This window comes from Amphiura filiformis, chromosome 7, assembly GCF_039555335.1.
Source record: "Amphiura filiformis chromosome 7, Afil_fr2py, whole genome shotgun sequence".
NCBI lineage: Eukaryota > Metazoa > Echinodermata > Ophiuroidea > Amphilepidida > Amphiuridae > Amphiura > Amphiura filiformis.
The window spans coordinates 61536538-61563541 of NC_092634.1; the positions used below are offsets into that span (position 1 = coordinate 61536538).

Consider the following 27004-nt stretch of genomic DNA (forward strand, 5'->3'; position numbering starts at 1 on the left):
CTTTCTAACGCACATCACCGTGAGCGATATATCATAGTTTTGTCAGAATTTCCGTTTTGATTTCACCATCTTTTACTGTAGACTGAACATTTTTCAAAATCAACGCGTGAAATCTAAGGCTAATACTAGCATTGTGGATCGATATCCCTGGGTTTAAGGCCTCGTATCCATAGGCTGTTCCCTTGTGGCGTGTGCCCTTGTTCCGTGTTTACTTTTTCCCATGTGACCTGCCACACAGACAACGAACCTTTGTTTTGCTTAGTGGCCGCTACGGTTCGTTGTCTGTGTGGCAGGTCACATGGGAAAAAGTAAACACGGAACAAGGGCACACGCCACAGGGATCAGCCTATGGATACGAGGCCTAATAGGAATACCGGCATGGCTAAAGTGTTGCCAGAACTTCAACATAGCAAAGAAATTCCAAGGCCTATAGCGCTCCTACTGATCATGTTTAACCAGAACACCCATTTGGGGATTTGGGCTACCAAATCGCTGGTCGGGCAATTTGCTTTCAATGGAAAATTGACCTGTATAACAACAAAGGAAATATCGACTATTTCTGCTGGTTGCTCTCGAGATAAAAGTACTGAGTTTGACATTTTCGGAGCATGAAGGTAAAAAGGTAAAATAAAAACGGAAATTCTGACAAAACTATAACATATAGACCCACACGATGTGCCTTACAGAGATGGGAAATATCTTTCTTTAGCAAACTATATTAGTTTGAGACGCTAAAACATGAATTCCGTAAAAAGCTCGCGGGCGAACTCAAGGCCTATAAAAATCAAATAAAAATATCACACTAAAAGACAAAATTTGATGCTTAATTTTAACACCAGGATTAAAAAAAAAATTTATATTTGACCGAGAAAATTAATTTCATAGCAAAAAGGTGTATCTCTGAATTGTGCTGATTTTAACATGTATCGATCGACTTTTAGCGCGACTAAGCATTTCTAAAGAATCGGTTGTCCGGGTGGCTGACTGCATTGTCACACATTTTCAGTAAGTATCCCTCACTCCGCTGGGTCTCTAAAGCCACATTATAAAATTTCCAAAAGAAATACACCCGGGGAAATAGAATTGTATTTTTTTTGTATGAAATATTAGTTTTCACTGTTGGAGCTCAAACAAACGAGGCAATACAAAGAAATCGATATTTAATACCAGCGCATATACGGCCAATGCGAGCGACTCATGCGAACTTGAGCCGTATCGGTTCTTTTGATAGGTCACGACTGCCGGGCGCCCGCACGCCATGTACGTACTGTGTTATGCACATCGTACGCGTTCGACTAATATTTCCATCGTAATAATAAAACGGCACTTCCAGTGTTTTATTAAAATATCGAATTTTGACAAAACAAGTCTTGGTTTTTGCAGGGTATCTTAGTTTACTAAAGTATATAACAATCGTGTAAAAACAGAACTTATATTGAGGGCGTCCTCCTCAGCAAATGTTATAATATGGCTTAAGCCCAGACTTTCAATTTATAGTATTTAAAATTCAAGTTTGAAACCAATCTTGACGAATCGTGCGCTGTTTCACCGTTAACAAGTTCACACTCCTCGCTGTTTTGATTGTAACTGAATCCGCTACAGTCTAGATGCATTTTACAGTACGAGGCACATCGTGTAACACTTTCTGCCGTGGTAGATGAAGATACATCAAGATGACGCTGGTCAGGGAGGATTCCATCTGTGGTATATGTGTTAAAATTGACTGATAAAGAAGAGGAAACGGAGAAAAGAAAAAACATTGTTATTATCATTTATTTTCGGATTTATATTTTGCCAGTAATACCTAGAAAATTGGTCTTACAATAAAATTGTACTGATCAATATATCATAATGGATGAAGTGTGGATATTCGGAAGATTTTATTTTAAACACATCGACACTAGGGGGGGGGGTCTTAAAACTTGAGAACTAGATGCGTCAAAAACCAGGAAATGAAACAATTGAAACTATTTTCCCAAAATGTGACAGTTCCAGGCATTAGCGCCAATCCGGCTTGAAATAGGAGGGGAGTGCGACACCCGGCCAAAATGGTTAAAAAGTGGCTGAAAAGAACAAAAAAATGGAGCCCCGGGATTGACGCACATGGCTCCAGATTTTGGCGCAACATGTCACATTTCCAGAATTGTAATAGCTCATGGTTGTTTGACGCCACCAGTCGAAAATTATGTATAATATGAATTCCGGAATCTTAACAGTGTCCACGGTCATAAGTCAACATTCGATATTCAGTGGCGCTCGGGCTGGGTGTGGCAGGGAAGTAAGAAAAGCACCACTGTATATGTGGGGGACCTTAATACTAAATAATACGCTCAGGTTATGAATGTGACACTTTGACATTTCAAATTTACCACAACCTGGTATGTATTTTCTTTTACATAACCTAAAAAAGATTCATTCATTCATTCATTCATTCATTCATTCATTCATTCATTCATTCATTCATTCATTCATTCATTCATTCATTCATTCGTTCATTCATTCATTCATTCTATTTATTATCTATATAATTTTATTTATGCTTTCATTCACTTAAGTTCGTTCAAGCTTTCATCTTTATATCATTCAATCAGTGATTTGATCATCTGGTGGATCGTAAAAATATCAACATTAAGATTCTGACACCTTTGTGACTGTCATGGATGTGCTAACATGACAAAGTAAGACCTTTTACATAAATCCGAAATTTCTCTAAATTTTCTAGCTAAAGAAATTAGCTATATGTATTTGTACGGACTTCATCTTTGTCAATATACTGCTGTTTTTCGCTTTTTTGCGCAAATTTGTCATCTCAAAAATACCACGTGACCATTTTAATGCCTTATCATTCTCTTTTAGGTAATTTATAAAGAATTCTAATTTTATCAAAACAACATACACAAGACGATTTATTGAATAAACTGGTCTAATAATACGAACATACTTCACCACGTATTTTTATTAGTATGTGATGGGACAGTCATATTTTACACACTGGGGTCCAGTATTATAGTCCGAGAGTAGTTATCTGGCCATGTTTCAGATGGTCTCTATTTCCTAGCACAGTTATTCAGCGCGGGCACCTACGAAAAAGTATTGATATCAGTGCCGAACTTGAGCTGAACCAAAGAATAATCAATATGTTAAAACTTAATCGTGTGAATAGAAATTAATAACAGCAACTTCTTTACATACCAAAAGAGCAGAATCTCCAGTCCCCAGGACTATCACTACCGGAAGCGTAGGCAACATAATTAATTGGATGGGGAGTCGAATATTGATGTGAGATGAAAGGTGCCTGACCACTTTGACCAACCTCGATTAGGCCTTCTTTAAAAGAAACATGAAATTCCCTATGTTCATTAGAGTTCAGCATACCAAGTGATGATACTTCTACATCGTACGAGCACCCACTGACATGGTGGTTGCATGGGTACATGCGGGATTTGGCGTTTCCCCATCCTGCAATTACTAAGTAAAAGAAGAAGAAGAAAAAAACCCCAAAACAATAGTACTTACATTTGTCAAAAATGGAGGAAACGACTGCTTAATAAAAGTGCATTCAGCGTGTTTGAACAAATTAGCTGGCAACTAAATTAGATAATTTGATTGGTTTATCTGCTGACTCTAAATTTGCATTCTAAGTTGTGCGTAATATCGGAAAGCTGCCTCAAAAAGAGCTCCTCATTGCCCCAAATAGGGAACATAATTAACTTCGGGTATTAGTTATCTTTTGAATTCCCACCTATTCACAATAAATGAAAATGCAGAGTGTGGAGTTAATGAGCCACTCAATACAAAGTAAAAGAATAAATCTAAATTATTGTGGAATGAATTACAGAAAATTACTGAATATCTAAATCACGACGTGTTGTTTTTGTTACATTTGCAATAGAAGATTTAAAGACTCACTTATTTGATAGGCATTTGACACGGTTGATTTCGTTGAGGTCAAGGCAATATGAGCACCATTGCCAGTTTTGACTTTGAATCTGAACTTTGTAACATCGGAAGGAATCACGGAGTCTATATATTGATATTCGAAGTCAATACTTGTTTGATAAGAGGCACATCCTGTTAAAGGCCAAGAGAAAGAGACAGAAAATATGGAAAGGTAAATATGTTATAATTACATGTGACTAAAGTGTACCTGTGGCGTGTCTAAAATGCAGTTATCTGAAATGTATGAGTTTTTTTCACTCTTTTTATCATGAAATGAAATAACTCATATTATTTGTCTAATTTAAATTAAAAATATATTGATCAAATATATTTTGGTATGTAAAGAAACCTTCAATCATTAGCTTCAATAAACCAAAACAATTATTTCAATCGGCTCATAACTTTTGAAGATATGTCCTTTTAAAGAAATGTATCCGTTTTCCACTCTGTCCACGGAGGAGGTTTGGCTACTTCAAAGATTGGAAAGTGCATATACCATGCATGAATATAATACATTCCTCGATGATAACTTTATAAAATAACAACTTTATTTAAGGGAATGGGCTTTACCGGTGGGCTTATGGGTTATGGATTTTGTTAAGTGTCATTAATTTGGGCGAAATTGATGTGGGATGGGACTTCTTTTGCTATACTTGCAGTTACTTATGTTTTTCTCGTTTCTTGCTTTCTTTTTATTGACAACATAAGTCATTTCTCTTTTTGGAATAAAAGGTAGCCCTGAAAAGGGCTGTTTAGTTTGTCTTTGGTTCTTTTGAAGTGAGTTTACTGTGCTGCTCTGCCCTCTACCTGGTTGCCTCCGTGAAGAATACAGGTTTCAGCCTTAGTTCTCATTGCATTAATTGCGTTGCGTACCATCCTTAAGGCCTTGTGCGCCGGATACTTGCGAATGCAGCAGTAATACGGGGTTGCAAAGATGTTTGAAGCTAGCTGGTGATCCTCGCTTATAGTGAATGCTTTCCCAAGACTAATGCTATTATCTATCCATGTCATTAACCGTGTGTTTCGTTTAAATCTTTGATGTAGCCAAACCTCATCCGTGGACAGAGTGAAAAACGGGTACATTTCTTAAAGAGGGCATATCTTCAAAAATTGTGAGCCGATTGAAAGAATTGTTTTGGTTTATGAAAGCTAACGATTTAGGGTTTCTTTACATACCAAAATATATTTGATCAACGTTTCAGAAAAAGGAGAAAAGAGGGCGCAATGTGGGGCCTCTTTTTTGGGGGGGACACCCTGTATATAGCGCCCTCAATTTTCACACAAATGTACATTTTATAGAATATAAATTCCAAAAAAAGATGAATAATGCTAAAATTGCTACAGAATATATGTGTATATACAGGTTATTAGTGTGATAGCTGTTGGTATTATTCAGGTCTAGAATTGAACATTTATATAATTTTTATCAGAAAAATAATAAATGATCCCGTCATACAACCGTGAGCTTAAAGGACTATTAATTGGAAACATGTTGACTTGCTGCGTTCTGGTGGAACACGTCTTTAATAATTAAAATTGATTAAAGTTTGACTTCCAATCACCCCATCTTTCCATTAAGAATGGGCAAATGATCCATACAAAGGTATCAATCATACCTATACACGTAATCACAGTCCGTTTCGAAAAGAGTAGGGGTTGTTTGTTAGGTATCTATTAACTATGCAATAATAAAGCAGCAATAACATATCATAATTCCATGGATCAAATCTAAGCAGATTACGTAATTCAATGTTTTTAATTAACTTCTTTAAGCTTTACAAGGTGTAATAAAATTGTTCTTACTTGAACAGGATTTTCCATCTGCCTCCAAGAGATATTTTGCTTGACACGAGCAGATATAGCTTCCAGGTGTATTAGTACAAATATCCTCGCAATCATCAATGCCTCTAGAACATTCATCAATATCTAAATCCAGATCAAAAGGAACATACATACTTGTGGTTTAAGGAAAATGTTCAGAGATACAATTGTAATTGGCAAAGAACATAGTTTAGAATTTTTTCTTTAAAGGGGTATTTCTTGATCATTTATTTTAAAGTTACATAAATGTGCTGAATTAATTTCGACAATTTTGTGTTTAACGTTTGACGCGATTCACTCTCAATTACCTTAACATTAATTATTTAATTATTTTCAACAGTTTTGTTTTAAAATAACTTAATAGAAAGAAGACAGCTTGGAACGGTGTAACAGAGGGAATCTGTGGAGTTTTTGGGTACTTTACCTATTTCACAGGTGATGCCTTCATAGCCAGGTAAACACTCGCATTGATCCGGTGCCCAGTTACATATTCCATGTACACATGTAGGACTGCAAATAGCTAATTATGTATTCAATGCAAGAATGAAGGACGGTAGTATTTAAAACTCTCAATATTGTGGCATTTCCATAAATAATAATTTTTTTAAAACAAAATGTTAATCCTGTTGGAAAATCAATTCCGATGACGCCAAAGGAACAATAAGTTACGTAATGTATTGTCTCTCCATGTATATACTTCTAGTGCCCGTTTCTATTTATCGTTATGTATTCTTCTCCCGTGCATTATTTTCGCGAACTACTTCGGGTGCAGGTTTATATAAACCTGTACGCTAAACAATACATTACCTAAAACCCGCACGCTAAACAATAGATTTTAGATAATACGTGCACGCTCAAATACTAGAAATACTACTTTCACATTACTATATAACTTATATAACTATGTTCGATATATATATCACCAAAAAAGTACGAATATACATTCTGCGGTGTTAAAATAGTTATAGGGTATGGTATTTTTTTTTTTTTTTTTTGTAAATCATAGGTTACAAACTGTTCTATTTTGCAACTATCATTGCCATAAATTATGATTAATGAACTCAAATAAACATGATAAATCAAACATCAAATGAGAATAATCGAGCTTCTATTAATTAAAAAGGGCTAAAAACAGGTTAAACATAATTATACAAGATGACACCATTACAAAATATTCAGCATTTTACAAATGAATTACAGGTAGGCCTATATCTAAGATAACATAAACACGCCCGGGAAACACACACAAGCGCATAATATCATGATCATGCTTTATAATACTGAACAAATTGAAAAATTCCACTGTCGTGTGTTTTAACAATATTAGTAGATTTTAAAGTTCAAATTGTAGAACTATAAAGTCCAGGTTGATATTGATATATAAGTTTATTCTCTCATCTCCATTCACTGTAGTAGTACATGTAGTGGGACGTCAAAATCGATTGTTTCCAGGTCAACTGCTTCAGTGCTCTCTGTGTTCGGAACCACGATATTAAATGATCACAACATAAAGTCAATTGGTTACAAACCATGCGTTAAAAAGTTACCAAAGTATGACGTATGGCGCAATCGATACCATTGATAACTAACTTATACAGTGATTGATTTTCTTGACCAGTTACTAGTAAATGCTACCTGGTCAATGACCTGACGGTGTTTTTAAAATTTAAGATATTTTACCTAATATTCAAACTAATATAATGAATGCAGCAATTAATATTGCCTATTGTTTTAATACACTCAAAGTATATGACGGATAATGTACTCGTGCAAATGCATTCGTCAAGATAATCGCACTTGCCATGGAGTTATTGCATTTAAATGCAATAACTCCACGGCGCGTGCGATTATCTTGACTAATGCATTGCACTCAGTTTATTATCCTTATCATAACCTCTTTGGGCTGAAAGTCTAGTTACTTTATTGTAATCATACAATCCGAATTTGCACCGCAGAGTATGTGTATAGTGAGCCAGCTTATCCGTTTTTAGCGTGTATGTATACACATTAGGGACAGCACTCTACGTTTATTGCCACACAGAATGAACGGAAATGAAATCCATCGAAATCTATGGATATCGAATTATAATCATTCCATAATTTATATAGCTGCTATATAAACAGATAAGGTACCGCGATGACGTTAGTCCCGGAGGTCGAGCAGGTTATATAACTCCCCGAACTCGAATTTGCCACTGGGGTAACACATTACCTACAGAATTGATACGGCACCGCGTAGCATCGCACCATTGATTATCAAAGAATATGCTTTATATAGGCCTATATGTTAGAAATATAACTATCAAGCACGCGATATTCAAAATTCCCGGGCGCCGAAGTTGTCTGGGGCAATGACGTCCCAGTAATACAATGAAGGCTAACGACATTGAGCACAATAACCATGACGTCATGGCCTAGGCAATTTCGGCGCGGGAATTTTGAATATCGCGTGTTGAGAGCCGGCTGTTTATATTCGTTTTTATGGTCAATATGAAGTTTCTTTTAAATAAAACCATGTGATTCGTGTTTGATTATTTTTCCTAACATATACGGCTGTAACGGCATAATGATTGCCGGAGACTTCCTTTAACATTTTAATCGTAATTCTATGGACATGTCGCATTATGCAGAGTCCGTGCACATTTCACTCTCACCTGTACGATAAGTGTCTTTGAAAAGAACGGTATTGTATTCAATATATTGCACACAAAACACAGACATGACAGGTGGTGAGCGTAGCCTACTTAGTGAAGGGCAATACATTCACATATCGCTATGGTAATTAATGATACAGACAAACAGAACCCTCATTTCCCCTCTTTTTCTCTTAGTCCAGAAAAGTTGACCAAATATATTTTGGCATGTAAAGAAACATGTAATCGTTAGCTTTAATAAACTCAAAAAATATTTCAATCGGCTCACAACCTTTGAAGATATACTCTTTTAAAGAAATGTACCCGTTTTTTATTCTATCCACGGAGGAGGTTTGGCTACTTCAGAGATTGAAAAGGACTACACATACTATGCATGATTATCCCAGGAAACACAAAAACGTTTTAAAAACGTTTTAAATAAGTTATATTTTGGCTTTTGGTTTAGGTAAAAACGTTTTAATAACATTAACATTTCGGGTTATATAAAGGTCATGACAACGTTTTAAAACGTTTTATATGAAAACACACTACAACAATATTTTTAAATGTTTTCAAAAAATGTTATTGTAAACTATTTTTGCAAACATTTTTGCCAAATATTATGTCAATACTTAAATAACATTATGTTAAAATATTTGAACACAGCAAACAGAAAAATGTTCTTAAAATGTTTTTTTCAAAATTTTTAATAACATTTAAATGTCGGGTTATATAAAGGTCATGAAAACGTTTTTAAAAACGTTATTAAAAATATTTTGGGCAATCATTTTTCGCAAAATATTTTTTCAACCCGAAAATAACATTCTGTTTAGAATGTTTTGTATCAAGTTTTCAAGAATGTTTTTGGAATGTTATTAAAACGTTTTTATACCCTTTATATAACCCGACATTTAAACGTTTTCTGTGAAACATTTTTGTTTGCTGAGCAGTAGATTATCAAAAATGTTTTTAAGGTTATGAAAACGTTTTATACTCTTAATATACCCTTTATATAACCCGACATTTAAACGTTTTCTGACAACCTTTTATAACCTTTTGCGAATGATGTCGAAAACGTTTTGTGTTTGCTGGGATCATACAGTCCGCAATGTTAACTTTATAAAATAACTTTATTTAGGGAATGGGCTTTACCGGTGGGCTTATGGGCTATGGATTTTGTTAAGTGTCATTAATTTGTGTAAAAAAATGGATGTGGGATGGGACTTTTGCTATACTTGCAATTACTTATTTTGTTCATGGGTATTGATGCCTTTTTGTTTTATTATGTTATCCGGGTACATATCTTCAAAAGTTGTCAGCCGCTTGAATAATTGTTTTGGCAAATGTTTCTTTACATACCAACATACATTTGATCGACTTTTTAAAAATAGGAGAAAAAGGGCGCAATGAGGGTTCTGTTTTGTTGTTGTTGGGGTTTTTTTTTGGGGGGGGGGGTACCCTGTACTACATCATTACTTCCCCGGCGAATTGTATGCGCACATGAATAACGTTTCAATGCCAAAACATTATAAGCCTACTTACGTCTTAGTTCAAAAATATTACTCTTCCAACCGGCTCCGCACATTTGCCCGGCGTCCCCGGAACAGGGCATATTACATGCCGATTCTGTAGCGAGACCATACTTTGAATAATTGGTACCCACGGCTCCACAAAAACACTGACTTCCATATTGCAGTCCAACATAACGTATTCCTTTAAACGTATTAATAAAAGGAAAATAAGGTTAAGCAAAGTTATTTAATGGCAAAAAGTATTTGCCAATGACGAGAAGCGAGACCTAGCCTACTTCATCATTAAGCAGGGCCGGATTTGACCATTTTCAGGGCCCCATCCCAGCTAAAATTTTCTCATTCAAACAATGCTTCAGAAGTTCATAGCTTCCACTTTTTATCCAACCAACTTTTGGTCACCTCTGGATTTAGTGGCACATCGTGGCTGCTCCTACACTGGGGGCTAACACCGCCTCGAGCGGTGGCCCTGCTGGCAACCAAAAAGGTACATTTTTCATAATGTTCCGGCCTTTTTCATTAAAACTTCTTCTTGCCGCCCCTTCATCTTCCGCCGCCCCATCTTTTTTGTCGCCCCTACTTTTTACTCGGGGGCTCGCGCTCCCCAAAATACGCGCATGGACTAGTCCTGGGCCCTCGATATGAGCTCCTCTCGCCCTGTAGGTAATTCGGCCATGGCTGTAAAATACTATCTAAATGAAATTATTCTCACTCATACAACCCCAAAACCCTACCCCATAAATCATATACTGCATTTCGCCATGGACCTCCACATGTCTGCAGGGAATTGCCGATACACGGGGTGCTACAATCCGCATTTGATGCAGCCGTCCCATATATATCATACTGAACATCATCGTTCCCACACGTGCAGTAATTCCCGTCTTGAACCGCCGCGTAGCGTTTACCGTTGGAACGGCAATGACTGAAGCAATTAGACAGCGTCAGTTTTGGGTTTATTTGTGCCAAGTCGGTTGGAAAGGCGCGGTCTGCTGTATCAACATAACATCCAATATAACGATGATTCTCTGTGAATTGAACGAGATCCGAAAGCAAGGTTGATCTTTATTGGGACTTAAAAATACCCATATCTACTCCTATAATCCTGGCTGCCTTTTGGTTATGGTTCTCTTAAATAATTTAGTTTACACAGGATATTTTGCAAATCATATTTACAAAATACGTCTAAGTGTACTCTTTAATGACATTTGTCAAAACTTAGTACGAGGGAGCTAGGGGCATGGAAGGAATAGGCTATGCATGTGCGTGTGTATCATTAGACCTTTTTAACTTAAACTTGAACTTACCCAATGGCCCTCTTCTTCACATCATTTTTGCTAGAATTTTATCATAACGCAGAAACGTTCAGATTATATTTGTCTACTAATTTGTATTGTAAATTGTGCACATGTCTCATTTTAAAAGTCACAAATCATGACTTGTTACAAAACTGACGTCCAAACGGTAGTACCTCCCCTCACTCGGGACTAAAACTACGTACAACAACAACAACGAGAACTTGCTCCAGATTCCAAATAAGTACTACACATTGCATTAGAGCAACATTGTTCCAACCTTTTGGCATCTTGCATATGAATCTCCATTGAACACCACATGAATAATCTCCAACGTATCCGTTTGTTTCCATCGTAACACAATCCTCTTGATTGCTAGTGTCGGGATTTCCCGCATCCCATGGTACGTCAATAAACTGTACAAAATTATGTTCAAAATGTAAGTATTTTGAAGCGAAAATCATGTGTTTAGGTCATAAAAAAGAATCCAGGAAAAAATAACCTATATCATCGTCTAAGAGAAGAACGTGAACAATGCTGTGCATTGGCTAACGGAAGAACGTGGACAATGCTGATAATGCTGCGCATTGGCTAAGGGAAGAAAGAAGTCTGACAATGATGATAATGATGATGCGAATGATGATGACGACGATGACGATGATTTTTACAATTTTGTGACCTCTGACCTATCGGGGATATCGCTTTAATTATTATTCATTCATTTATTATGTAATATGAAATAACCATGCATTTTTTCAACATTTTAAACAATATTTTTACGAACGAAAAACTTTTTTTTTCGATGGGTCAAAGTATTCCCAAACTAGACAAATTGTCCCACAATGTATTGCAAATTTTAATGACGGTTTAGCTTATTATATACCGTTGTTCCATCCACCCATTTGTGGGTCCCTTCCACGTCAAGATCATCCAATCCTATCCACAAAGTTGTTCCTGCGTCCAGCGATTTTTCTACCGAATTAAGAACCAAAACAACATCAGTGTATTTCATGCAAACGACATATTTTTACGTGTCATGTTCCACATTTTTAAAGGTAATGAACATTAGGAAATGAATTTGGAGAAAACCTTCTGACAATAAAAATACTATGCTGAGCCATCAGCCTGGGTGGCTCGCGCTCCAGTAATTTCAGATGATTGAGCTCAGTAATACATCAAAAAATGCCTTCCAATTCATGAAAACAAATAGATAATCAGCTTATCGGATTAAAAGCTTAGAGGGAAGGTCTTCTGATCATTCTCTTGTTCTTAATCCTTGGTATTCAATTTCAATTCAATCAACTGATCCCCAACTAACAGTGTTTGTTTGTTCTCTTGACGATGCATAATAGGCAAGTCAAATAAGTCATCAAAAGTCTCAAGAATGTAGTGGAACAGTGCCTAATTTGAATAAAGCCAAAATGGCCGCTTATGCAGGGGTGAAATTTCAAAGTTGGTCAAATCATGTTACCAGCCATACTATGTATTGTATTATATTATAAGGATTCAGAAAAAGTATAGTTTGACCAGTATCCGCAATATTGGGTTATAGGCTATTGGGTTATAGGCAAAAAGGTGAAAGACTTAAATTTTGGGGCCCGCAGGCGTTAACAATTACAATATTAAAATATGCTCATTTTTTAAAATCCAACTGGTCTCAAATTGTTCCTTTGGCAAAAATAAATCAAAATTATAAAAGTTTGTTTTGTTTCATAGGTAACACCACAAAATACAGACTTGACATTTACTACAGAATATTTTTTCGTAAAATTTCAAGACTGGCCTGGAAGGGATCAGCATAAACCGCATGGGCTAAGTATTAATTGGGGGTGTGTCGGGAGATGGTGCAAAATAATAATATTGTTTGATAGAAAATGTGCTTTCCATAAGTTTACATTATGATGCTCATTATGTAGCGAATTTGCTTACAATGGCGGATTTAGGGAGGCTGAATTTGAGCTGTTTGAGGTGATATTTCGTAAACTTCGTCAGCAATTGGCATTTATCACAGTTCAGTAAATATCACCTTAAATCTCAATAGATTTGATATCAGAATAATGTTGCTCAAATTCAGAAATGTTACCCCACAAGAATGCAATTCAGTCTCCTTAAAACCGCCATTTTAGGCTAATTCACAGTTTTATTCACTACATTATGAGCGCCATAATGTAAACTAATGGAAAGCACATTTCCTGTCAAAAATTATTTCACACTATCTCCCGACACACCCCAATTAATATTTAGCCGGTGCGGTTTATGCTGACCCCTCCAGACCAGTCTTGGAATTTTGCGAAAAAATACTAAATGTCAAGTCTGTAGGTAGGTACTTTTTCTGAATCCTTATAACAAGAGCAATACATTGGTATTGTGTTAGCAATGACCAAATTGAAAGTTCACGTCCTGCATAAGCAGCCATTTTGATTTATGCAAATTAGGCATTGTTCCACTACTTTGATTCTTGGTGACCTTTGATATTGTATATATATATCACATTTAAACATCTTCCTAATTTGCTAGAAAGATGTATGTCCATTGTTTTTTGTACAGGGTCAAAGGTGCTATTAGACTAGCCACGGACTATCCGATTTAACAAACAATGACCGTGAGTTAGAGGTGGTGCAATAAATATGTACCCTCGGGGTGGTGAATTATAGGGGGGCAAAGATTTTTTGGCAGGCCAAAAGAGGGGGGGGGGTGGCATATTTTGGCAGGTCGAAAGGGGGGGTCAAGGAATTGTTTGCAGGTCGAAAGAGGGGGCAAGCAATTTTTGGCACAGATATTTTTGGCACCGTTTCTATATTACACCATAAAAAGGTGTAGGAAAACGTTAGGAACACGTTTAAATATGCAAAATTTCCAGCTCGCTGCACTCGCTGTATATGATAAGACAATTTAAGGTTTTAAATTCGGGTTACCCAAAATCTTGCATGTGTAAGGTGGGGGGCAAAGATTTTTGCCACGTCAGAAGGGGGGGGGCAAAGATTTTTGGCACGGTCAAAGGGGGGCAAGCGATTTTTGCCAGACCATATTGAGAATTCACCACCCCGGGGTAACACATAATTATTGCACAACCCTTAATATTTACAAAATGGCGATTTAGTGTATCCTAAGTTGAACACGGGGTCCCGACATTACCCTTACATGCCTTATGAACTCTCACCATACTGCTTATTCTGGAGTATCAGGGTTAAAGAAAACATACTTACGAGCGATAAAATCAAATTCAGCTTGAGTGTGGAGGCTGGTAAGATGAGATGATCTATCGTTGCAGTATGCTCTGGCGTCGGCATAATTTTTACTATCACTGGAAACAAAATAGCAATAGTTGTTTGACTCCTCCCATCCTGCAGGGCACTTGAAATCTATAGCATTATTATAAATGTAAAATCAGGAGAAAAGGATTTACATGGCTTAAGTATCCACTATTACAGTTAAGAAAATAAAAACCCAACCCAAAAGAATGACATGCTAGAGGGCATTATAATAGTACATACAGATACGGCTATAGACGAATCCAAATCCACGCATTCCTACACCTGACTAGCAGCCTTTAGTTGGGTAGCCGTCGGCTACAATGCACCCAAAATGTGAAATGATTCGGCCATGGCGGAAATTTTAAACTGCATTCCATCACCCGTTTTACACCTTCCGCGAAAACACAGTTAGACAACAGAATGATTAAAGTTTACAAGCTACATGGTCTATTCGCTGTTGAAGTGACATAATAATCGGATTAACTACACGCGGTATCTATGCATTGATGTACTTGCGAACAAAATGACTATGTATGAATAGATGCGACGGGATTACCTGCGGAATATTCTCCATTATATATATTATTAGCTATTATTCTATTAACCCTCCTCGTCCTTGCATCTTCTCTGGGTGTTAGGCGGCTTTTATTTGCACAATTGCACGCTCAAAACACCAGGTTGGTGCTAACGGCTACCCAAAGATGTCCGACCAAATCCTGACCATGACTTGGCTCGTTGGATTCGTCTATACCCAATGTTTAACACCGCTTCAGCAAGCGCTTTAATTGGGGACCCCAAATGGTTCCTATCACTTGTAGGGCTTAAACTGCTTTTATTTGCTTTGAAATTATTGGACCCTTGGTTTGTTTGTTTGTTTGTTTGTTTGTTTGTTTTTTCATTGAAGTCTTATGAGATTGGATGGAAATTAGCAACAATGTTAAAGGTCAAAAGGTCATTTCAGTATCTTATTTAATATCTATCTTCTTATGAAATCATAATGTTAATGTGCCCTCGCGAAATCCTACAAAAGACACGCAGCCGCAGCCGAACAATACATACAATCACCTTCCTTGGCCTTCCCTTTTCAGCCGTTCGATTGGGTTAACATTAGTAAGCCAAATTGGTGAAAATGAAAGCAAAATTATTTAGTTGTTTATTTCTTAATATTTGTGAAAATTGATATGCTGAACGGAAAAGCAGAGATTGCAACACATGCACTACCCATTGATTTTTTTCCAGTTGAATCCACAAACACACCAGAGAGTATGAATTTGAAATGGGGATACCAAAATGAGCGACTCCACTTGAAATCAACAATCCTTGTGTGTGGATGTTTAAGGTCATGTCTTCCATAGGGGGCGTATGGATTTCAACTGGAATAGCCCATCAGTAAACCAAGGTATGTCGGTTCTCTGCGCCTCTGGCCCTCTGCTCGCTCCCACTCTCTAGAAAAAGAAAAAAAAACCCGTTCGCTTGCCCTCCAGTGCTTGCCCTCCGGTTTATGGGTGTGTCGGTCGGCCGGAATTTGTTTAAAATGTTTTGATGACTCACTACTGTATAGGCCGTACAGCAATGATCATTGGTCATGTTGAAAGATACATCAATACTTCACTTCAGACCTTCAATACGGAATATACACCCTAGATATTTATTCAATTTGACCGACTGCATACTTACAGGCATAAAGTTTATTGGAAACATTGATGCATGAATGGATAGAAGTGAAATTTAGACACAGATAAAGTAATAAAAACCCATTAAAATTATAAACTAAAAACTAAAGAAAAAAAAAAGGGCCGACACCCTGATTTTGGCCAATTTTGGGTCGGTCGGTGGAGGGCAAGCAAACACTTTTTTAGCCATATATTCGGACATCGCCATCCTAAGAATTGTCTTTTGAGCTAGTGCTCAGAACATTTACCTTCACAACCAAGAAGTTCAAACCGCATGCTGATGTGACCGTTCCATTCAGTGGGGATTATTCGGATAAAAGACGCTATAACTGGTACAAGGAATAGATTGGTAACAACCGTAGTTCGGTCGGTGTTTCCATCAAATATCTGTTATAGGGATTGATTTTCAAAGGACAAAATATCGTTTATATATCTTATTAAGGTTTGTATGTTATTTTAGTAAGATATATTCTGTCACATTGAACTTTTATTGTTTTTGTTTGTGTAGAAAAAATGATATATAGCGCAGAATTCATGACTTCACAAAACGTAACGCAGCCGTTACAGATACGTCTATTATACCGAACTAGTATTAATCGTATTCGCAATAGTTTAACATAGAAAGTCAGGTGGTTCATGTATGCTCATTCGCCTAATTTCGTTCCATTATAACATAGCAGTAATTTAAAGAAAACAGGACGAATTAAAAAAAAACTTGCCATGCTTACATCGATCAATCAAACGTATATAGATGGCGGATACCTTCAAAATACGCCTAAGATAATACGCCTAGCCTTAGACGGTTAAGATGCAATCTTAGACGTCTAAGATGCAATCTTAGGCGCCTAAGATGCAATCTTAGACGTCTAAGAATTTCGCGGTAGACTGAAATCAACGAATCACAGGACCAGAAATCCCAAACAACCAATCATCTTAGGCGTATTCAATTATTGACCAATGAAATCTTAGACGGCTAAGATTTTACACGCCTAAGAATTCTTACACGTCTAAGATTGATATTGTAGTGATGGACGGTATCACCAATGTGATAGCTCGCAAAAGCACCTTGAAGACTACTAGCAGCTCGTATTACAGATACCATGCGCAGTGATCGAAAGTACCACGGGATAATCAGTTCCGTCATCTCTGGTTCAGTTCAGTTTATCTATAATAGGAACAAGTTTCGAATAGAAGTGCCATTATGAACCGGCAGAATGGCAAATCGCCGCCCCGTTTTGTACCAGGTTATAGAGCATGTTGAAGAAATAACACGACCAACACAGCCTTCACCATCTCAACATCATCCACAGGGTCTGTCCCCCCTTCTGTGGCGTGGTGGAGGGTCAAATTTGCGTCGGGGACATTTTCTAAAAATTTTTTTCATTTGAGCATAATCTAGCAGTTGATGTTGTTGTTGCAAACTGTGCGCGCTGTAATAAAACAATAATTTGTTTGAAATGTTTTGTTTTTCTGATGACTTGCAGTTAATGTATTGAAGATTTCTATTTGTGTGATTATAGTGTAAATGATGATGACGACGACGACGATGATGATGATGGTGATGAATCTGATGATGGTGATGATGGTGATGTGATGAATATAATGATGATGATGATGATGATGAAGATGGTAATGATGATGATGATGATGATGATGATGGTGATGATGATAATGATGATGATGATGATGATGATGATGAGATGGTGATGATGATGATGATGATGATGATGGATGATGATGATGATGATGATGATGGATAATACAAATGATGTCAGATTATTATTAGAGTCGTTGTGGTGATGATGATGGCAGTGATGAGGATTTAATTTAGTATGAAATTTTCACCCCCCACCCCCCGCACTCATCCAGTCAATGCTATTGTTTTGATACTGAGACAGGAACGGACAATTAGTCTAGTATTGGCTCCAACATTGATTGCGGGAGGAGGGGGTTGCAAGCAATATGAAACATTAATGTTAACATTAACATTATTGTCATCACCATCATCGTCGTCGTCGTCGTCATCATCATCATATCATCATCATCAGCATCATTATCATCACCATCATTACCCAACTGCTAGCCACAAACCCATACTGACGAAAATAAAATCATAATTTTGCTGCAAGTCCTCAGAGAAAATTAATGTACAAATATTTAAAATCATGTTTTATTACAATGTATCTAATTGCAATTTACACACAACCATGGCAACTGCTATTAAGCTGAAATGAAAAAAAAAAAAAAGACTATTAAAAAATTTATTTTGAAAAGAAATATTGTTCAGGGAGGTTTCAAGTCTGCAAGCAATTTTGGCAGGTCGAGAAGGGACACAAGCAATTTTTTACAGGGCATCTTTTAAATAACCCACAGATCCTGAATAACCATAACATGCTCTTAAATCAGAGGCAATGCTGGGGAGCGTCTTGGGGAAAATTATGATGACCCTCCATTGCTATGGACATTGGCGCCAATCCAGCTTGAAATGTGGGTAGAGAATCAGCCTGAATTGTCAAAAGTGGCTGAAAAAACCAAAACAATGAGCCATTTTGCCGAAAGGAGGGAGAACATGTCCTCCACTTGACGCCCATGGCTATGGAGAGAAAATGAGTTCATTAAAACACACCACCCAGCCATTGTTCGAAATATTCTCCAACGCACAGCGTCCGTCGTACGTTTTGATCGAATTTACGATACCGTCCATCACTAGTCACGGTCAAATGGTCAATCTTGGACGTCTAAGAAAAATCTTAGGCGTGTAAAATCTTAGGCGTCTAAAATTTCATTGGTCAATAATTGAATACGCCTAAGATGATTGGTTGTTTGCGATTTCTGGTCCTGTGAATGTGATTCGTTGATTTAAGTCTACCGCGAAATTCTTAGACGCCTAAGATTGCATCTTAGACGCCTAAGAATGCATCTTAGACGACGTCTAAGATTGCATCTTAGAGGCCTAAGGTTAGGCGTATTATCTTAGGCGTATCTTGAAGATATCCGCCATCCATAAACGTACGCATTGTGGCATGTAAAACCCGTCATTATATCTTCTGGATTCAAATCGATACAATTTAGGACCCGGTGCTCAATCTTGCCGATTAACTCATCGGCGTGCACGGAACACACGGAACACAACCACACAGATCCACGCCGCACAGCAGCGTCGCCCTGATATCTTCATGGCATTAAATGCCATGGTAGGTTGAATCCACAGCCACGGATGGCCATTGTGTTCCCACCTGTTTAATAGTTTTTAAATGCAAAGTTGGCTGAAGGACACCCGACTAAGGCTAATGACATTAGCCTGTGACTGACCTCTGTACGGTCAGCGAGCATACATTCGCCATTGTCATCTGGTTATAGCCTGCTTCTACGATAGTCTCCTACACAGCCAGTTTGTGTCAGTCGGTCTGACACTCGTCGATCCTGTATGTTCGTGATAGCCACATACAGTCTGGCCCGAGACTACCTCCACGAGGGTCTACGCTGCGCTATTTAAAATCTTGAATTTTGGTTAGATTTGAGTTCAAAGCGCACGGCCAAAAGTCCAAAGCGCACGCCGACGACTATCATATCTGTTCAACACGTATTTTCAAGTGTATGAGACCACATCTGGTTTCTTGAGACGAAATCATTTACGGAGATATTCATCATTTTCTAACCCGGTATCCGAAGATTTTCGTCTGATATCAAAATCGTGCATAGCAATTCACGTGTATCGATCCCGTGTATTCATTTTAGTGTCTCTGCTGCACCAAATAATTATTAGCCAGGCGATGTCGGTGTGCGCCGATGCAACTCTGCTGGGAAATCAAATACTGCTGAGATATGCACTAACACAATGTGTGTCTACCCAATCTGGATCTGTTCAGACACCCTTCATCAGACCAACTCCTGCATTTCTCGCAACCGGCTTATAACCCTTGACAACAATACCCTAACAAATTACTGTGCGTTGATGAATGGCGGTAATTGCCGGATTATATAGGTATGCAAACGTGAACAAGTTACTAAGGTATGACGTATGGCGCAATCGATACCATTGATAGTTAACTTATACAATAATTGATTTTCCTGACCAGTTATATGCATCCTTGTTACCAGGTCAGTGGCCTGACGGTGTTTTTATAAGATATTTTTCCAAATGTTCAAACTAAAATAGTGAATGCGGCAATTAATATCGCCTATTGTTTTAATATACTCGAAGTATATGATGCATAATCGGCATAATCGGCCTATCGGCTCTCGAGCTAAATGCGCGTGAGATTATTGTGACGAATGCATTGCACTCAGTTCTTTATCTTTATCATAACTGCTCGCAACCAGTGATATGGCTACACTATATTAATTCGTCGGCGTGCTTGAAACTGCAATCCGCAGGAGAGCCATCGAAATGCTCCGAGAAGCCGTTGACTAAGTCGGCGAGATTGAGCGCCAGGTCCTTATGGCAATTTTAATTCGTTTTTTTTTTATTTCGTTTTAATATTGTACGAAATTTGGTATCACAATGCGCGTAAATTAACCTGTTCTTCTATGTTAACATATTTTTGTCAAGTCTTTATTGGATACACGTTGTTATGGGGATTCGATCTTTTGTGCGTAATTATAGATGGCCAGGGGATTCACTCTATCATTAAAAAATTATTTGAAGAAGTCAAAGAGCCCTAGGAATAAAAACTGTAGTGTAATTCACGCCAGATATAATTTCTTTATACGACAAAAGTAATTTTTGTAATCGATCAAAAACAAACGTTTTATATCAATTTTAAATTTAGCCTGAATCCGTAAATATGGTACCTCTCGCCCTTTTTTAGGTCAAGGCTATTTTTACCACTATGCAGCGAACCATTATTGAAGCTATTTCACATACATGTACAAAAAATTCTAGAGAAAGAATGAGGACATATAGTGTTGAAATATCTTTTGTTGATTTCGAATGATAATGTCATGAAGTCGTAAATTTTAAGGTCAAATTCCTAAAACCAAAATAAAACATTGCGACGCAGATAATTCCCGACTTACGCAATTTCATCATCACATCAGTGTCTTTATTATTTGTTTGAAACCTTTCCCAAACGTTCGTGCTATTTATGCATAACGGCTAATCTATCTTTACAAAACGCGTCTTTTTTAGTAAACAAAAGGCTAAAAGATGGCATTATGAGATTTATCTTTTATCATTACACTCATCCGCTCAACTGCCACGGTGGCCGAGCGGTAAAGCGCTAGACGCGTAATCGAAGGAAGTTTAGAATCGCTGTTTCGAGTCCCAACGAAGCCTGTGGAAACTTTTTTTTTCTTCAAAATTCATGATCGCATTCCGAAATGAGTCACTTGTCGATAAATCATGTATCGTATCCTTAAAGTGACAATGGGCTATCCATGTTTGATGGATATATACATTCTCACAATATTCTCACACTTATTCACTTCTTTCTTTTCTTAGGGACGGCTTTAAAACTTGCGGTGGCGGCGGGCAACCGGCAATTGTATCGATTTGAATCCTAACCCTAACCCTGCCGGTTCCGTCTGGTTAGAGCTGGTTTCGATTGTTCTAAGCAATGGAACGCTGTTCAACCGCCACCAACCGCCTGTCAACCGACGGTCGAGTAAGAATAAGAAACACGAACGTCAAGTATAAACATGAAGATAAAACCCTTACCATTTCTCCATCTGTTTGCTGAACAGACGTCCAATAGTCACCGTTATTACTGTATTTAACTTTGAATTTGGTCACCCATTGTAAGCAACAACCATCAGCTCGCCCTTGAATCAACACGCCAGTAACCCGTGTTGGGTGGCCAAGATCTGCCTCGATCCATTGGTTGACGTTTTTGACCCCGGCGCTCCATGCTCCAGTAGTACCAGCCTGAGCAACGCGGTTCAGACGAGCATTGTTAGCCCCGTGGTATGCGCCACCCGATTCGGTTGAAGCTGTGATTTGGGCGTCACTTATACGACCATCCTCCACCCCGAGACGGTCTTGGCAAGCTATTGCTAGTGAATGAAATACACCAATAACATTATTTAACTTGGGTAACGTTATTTTGGAATCTGGTATTATAATCACAGGATAGAAGCGAATTAGGGTTGTATGGATGCAGGAAGGCGTGGGTAATCACCTTGAGCATATAACCATTGCGTGTACAGTTAATAAACCAAGAATAATGTCGGGTCGATCGGTAATTACTAACGCATGCGTGTTCATCAACATATATGCCTGTCCCGGCATTTGTAGGCTGAAATTGTTTTTATCCCTTACGAGTCAATTGTCCTTAACAAAGACATTAATATGCCTGTTTGAGAGTTGACTATTAAAGGAGCTTAGCAAGCAGGTGGACAGGATGGATGAAGTCAAGGGGCCCAGAGGGTTCAGGGGCCGCCGAGCAAGTGACTTGTTACCGTGAACACGACTTTTGGGGAAAAGAGCTGATAAAGGAGATGCTAAAAGGGCCCGCACTGCTACATATCCATGGGTCCTCGAGGCTCTTGCTACGCTCCTGAGTGGACTCCTACGTGATGGACTCAGATGCACTTTTAAAACGAGTAATTTTTGTATATAATGAACCATTGTGACTGAACGCAATAATGTGTGACGCTCTAAATTGGTCCAGATGGGCAAATCAAATAATTTATGACAACATACACCATTTTACATTTTACTATTATCATAAAATATTTTTCCATTTGTTTCAAAAGTGGAACCTGTAAGTTATGGATCCGGGCCTTTATTTGCACACAAATGCGGCTATACCCGCAATAGAACGTCTTCTATGAATGCCCAAGTGGTCCAAAGAACGCGTAAGATAAACGTGCAAGGTTACACGTGTAAGATTGCACCTTACACGTGTAAGATTGCATCTTATACGCGTAAGATTGCATCTTATACGTGTAAGAATGAAGCGGGATTTTTAAATTGATGAATCACAGAGTAAGAAATCACAAACAACCAATCATCTTACGCGTAACAAACTTCAACCAATAATATGTAAAGACGTTTTGTGATTTGTAACACCCACGACTTCTTATACGTGTAAGATTTTAGTGATGGACGATACGTAATATTATTGGCGGCGTACCGAGGATAAGGAGAGCTCGTCACCAAAATCATAAACGAGGCATTTTCTTAATTTGTATGAGTGCTACAATGTCCTGTATTTTATGACGAATCTAATCCATGTCAGGAATTGTTCCGACTGTTGGTCCGTCATGCCCACATCCCGATTTATCTGACTTTTTGGCTACATTTTTCAGTTATCTAGAGTCAATAAATACTCATATCAATTAAATTTCAAGAGGTGATGGTAAAATAATCACGTTTGCAAAAACTACCGCGATGCAGATCGAGAGGGTGAGATTATTCGACACTCGTCGTACCAGTCAAATCGGAATACCGTTCATCCCTAATAGGCAATTCTTACGCGTATAAGAAATGCTATAGCGAGATTTCATTGGTCGAAGATGAATACGCGTAAGATGATTGGTTGTTTGGGGTTCAAATATATTATATGATTCGTCAATTTAAGCATCCCGCTAGATTCTAAAACGTATAAGATGCGATCTTACACGCATAAGATGCAATCTTACACGTTTAAGGTTACACGTATAATCTTACACGTTTTTTGGTCCACTTGGCCATTGATAATCTTCAAGTTGGTACCCATGAATGTTTAAGGGGTCCTATATCGGTGTACCAACGTATTATATGGTCCTAAAGCTACTTTGTATAAATGGCTGGTCCTTTACTTTGAAACTGAGGCCCATGTTAAGGTGTAATGCTGAAGTGCTATCACGGTATCACCATCCGAGAACCTTGTTGCTGTATTATTGAGAAACGCTTGACAATTTGTTGGGCCAGGGGTTCATGATATTTAACATATGGGGTTCATGTACCTTTGTCAATGTATAATATTCAAGGCTATCAGGGTACCAACTCATAATGCTTATTAGTGTACTAACTCAGAGCATGAAGAATTAAAGAATGCAAGGATATGTCAATTTTTTTAATTGTTATTTTTCTTTTAATTTAAAGATCTAAATAAATTATAAAAAAATGTTTAAGCAAAAAAATAATCCTTACCGGCCTGGTTTTGCTGACAATGTTCCACACACGTTTCTATTGTCATAGTGTCAGACGATGTCACTCCAATAGGTAGAGCTCGATCGTTTCCATCTTCAAAACATCCTTGGTATACAATCTCTATAAAATTGTTGAGAAACTTGTTAGAAATGTTAATGGGACACAAATTTGTCGCCAGGCTAAGCAAAATTAATAGTTTGTCTCATATCCCCATTAGAATTGTGTTGCTCCTTTACCTGCTCGTGCAAAATTGCAAAATTTGCATTTTATTTCTTTATATTGATTTTATTTTACATTTGAACTAATATTTGCCCGAAAATCTGCGGTAAAATCAATATTCAGTTTCAAATTTGAATCACCATATTCGAAAATATAATCTATATTTCAGCTAAAAAAACAGCCTGAGCTAGTGTTATTTCGACGCATTGAAATCGCGGAATTGAATTTAATTGATTTTCAATTGGTCATTTTTGCATTTCGATGCATTGAATTGGAATTGAATTGAAAATGAAAATATTTTAGTTGACCAAGAATTGAATTGAACTTTGAGTGTTTAAAAATTGGAATCAATACTTAAGTGCATTGATAGCCATCCCACTCGCCTTAAGGGATCTGGTAGCAACGTTTGGACAGTATTTTTTTATGACATGAGAGCACACCAGACACATCGAATTGCATTCTGAATACGTGAAATGTCCTTCAGATATCAAATAATTTTGAGGACTGTTAAATATCAAAAAGTTAATAAAATTTTAATAATTTGTCATAAAATTTGCATTATATATCGCGAATTTCAAAAAATCCAAATTATTTGATATCACCAGGACATTCCTCGTATCCAGAATGCAATTTGATATGTCTGATGTACTCTCAGCTCCCACAAGGGCCTTGGACTCATAATCCGAGAGTTTGCTCGACGTGCGTAGGTTCGATTCCCCGTCCCACCACCGTGTTGCGCCCTTGCTTCACCCCACCCAGGTGCAATGGGAAGCTGTTAGGGGTTGTCACATTCGTTGTACTGATGGACCCTGCGCCACTTGTAGGCTGCAAACCTGGTTCCGACATATTCAAATGACGGCGGAATAAATGTAAAGCGCTTTGAGGCTGTTTACGGCATAAAGCGGTATATAAATATCTACATTTTTATTTAAAAAATACTGTGCAAACGCTAATATCCAAATCCTTAAGATGAGTTGACCTCAATGTTTATCAACAAAGGCAAGTGACTAGTATATCGATATGCTTGAGGGAACCCCATGCAAGCACTGCACTGTTCAATATCCTTATTGTGATGTGAACAAAATATGATGCGTGCGCTTACTGCCAGGCATTGACGTCAGAAGTCAACTCATCTTAAGGAATGAAAATATGAGTACATAAAAGTGTTATGTCGATAATAGGAATTAAATAACTGAATTGTGTAAATATCTATTTTCCAACAAATTCCCCTTTGGTTTCCATCCTTATTCTCTTAAATGATTTAAGTTTTCTTAATAACGATAACTCTTAAATTGTTAAGTGTAAAAAAGTTTTCTGGGTCTAAATAAGTTTTTAATTTAATAATTAAATGTGTATGAATAAGTCAATGAATTGAAACTACCCACATTTGATTTGACAATCAAAATACCTAGACATTGATGACCATCCATACTCAGTTGATAACCATCGTTGCACGAGCAAGAGAAAGCTCCAATTCCTGGTTCATTTTGGCAATTTTGATCGCAAGTATGAGTCCCTTCTAAACAGTCGTCGACGTCTAAAAGAAATAATAACAAATATATGACAAACACTGACAAACTTCAATGGAGCAAACGCCGCCACTGAGCGCTATATCTAAGCACAGACATAAGCCGACAAGGATAGAGCATACGGTAATTCCTCCGCTTTTTTGGCACGATAATCTCTTGAACTAATTAACAATGTCATTAGGGTTAGGTTATGGCAATAGGGTTTAGGGTTTGGGTTAGAATCAATGGCGTACCCCGTGGAGCCGTGGGGAGGGTATAGTGTCCAACAGAAAATTATGAGTGATTAAATGGGGACGGCAAGGACAAAAGTGTCATTAAAATTACTGAGAATGGGACAAAATTACCAATGGGGACGATAATTTGGGTTTCGCCACCCACCCTACATAGTTACGTTCCGTGGGCGCTCCTACCAGGGTGGGGAGGGGGAGAGGGTGAGAAAAGGTGCAATTTTGCTGCTCTCCTTCAACATTCCGAAAAGGTTGACACAAGATTTCAAAGAGCAAAAAAACAAACATTTATGGCAATTCTTAAGCCCTTTTTTCATCAATAACTCTTTTGGTCACCCATTCTTCTTCTTCTTCTGGCGCCCCGTCCTTCTTCTTTTCATTCTTCATTCGCCGCCCCCTGCTTTTACTCCGGGGGTTGGCGTCTCCAAAGCTCCCCCTACATATACGCACATGTTACTTCAAAGGCTGGCTACGCCTCTGGTGAATTAAGGCAAGAGGTAGGAGGTTACCGTGTATGTCGAACAACTGGGATGTTTAACAAACGGAGGTCAAAGTTTGAACCTTACCAGGAATGTATTCACAGACAAATGGCAGTATATCAGTACAGTCATTGTCATTCCATAAACCATCGCCGCTTATCTGTCTTTGAATACAGTATTGTCCGGCTGCGGTTCCACTAGGCGAACCAATTTCCCAATTGGTATAGATCCCTGCGACAGTACCCTCAGCCTTATGTAGCACGTTTGAGTTTGAAGGTATGTACATCCCTATCCACGTGTTATTTTTAGCTGAATATGAACTTGGATAA

The 27004-nt window shown here is 37.8% G+C and overlaps 1 protein-coding gene across 1 annotated transcript; it reads right to left on the reverse strand.

Moving 5' to 3' along the window:
* Positions 1-864: 864 nt before the first annotated feature.
* Positions 865-26961, reverse strand: LOC140156510 (uncharacterized). The gene is made up of 15 exons (XM_072179453.1): positions 26763-26961; positions 25849-25977; positions 24222-24341; positions 21804-22138; positions 16393-16531; positions 14424-14579; positions 12101-12189; positions 11498-11633; positions 10657-10950; positions 9936-10106; positions 6185-6280; positions 5743-5865; positions 3910-4071; positions 3193-3468; positions 865-1723 (listed from the first exon to the last, which is right to left on the reverse strand). The coding sequence occupies exons 1-15, from the start codon at positions 26959-26961 to the stop codon at positions 1473-1475; spliced, it is 2676 nt and encodes an 891-aa protein (XP_072035554.1). The 3' UTR covers positions 865-1472.
* Positions 26962-27004: the final 43 nt, after the last annotated feature.

Coding starts and splice junctions, on each gene's coding strand:
- LOC140156510 (XM_072179453.1), bottom strand. CDS start 26,961: ATGTACATACCTTCAAACTCAAACGTGCTACATAAGGCTGAGGGTACT. Junction 10,107..10,656: donor TGCAGTATATGATTTATGGG/GTAGGGTTTTGG, acceptor ATACGTTTAAAG/GAATACGTTATGTTGGACTG. Junction 3,469..3,909: donor GTCAAATGCCTATCAAATAA/GTGAGTCTTTAA, acceptor TCTTTTACTTAG/TAATTGCAGGATGGGGAAAC.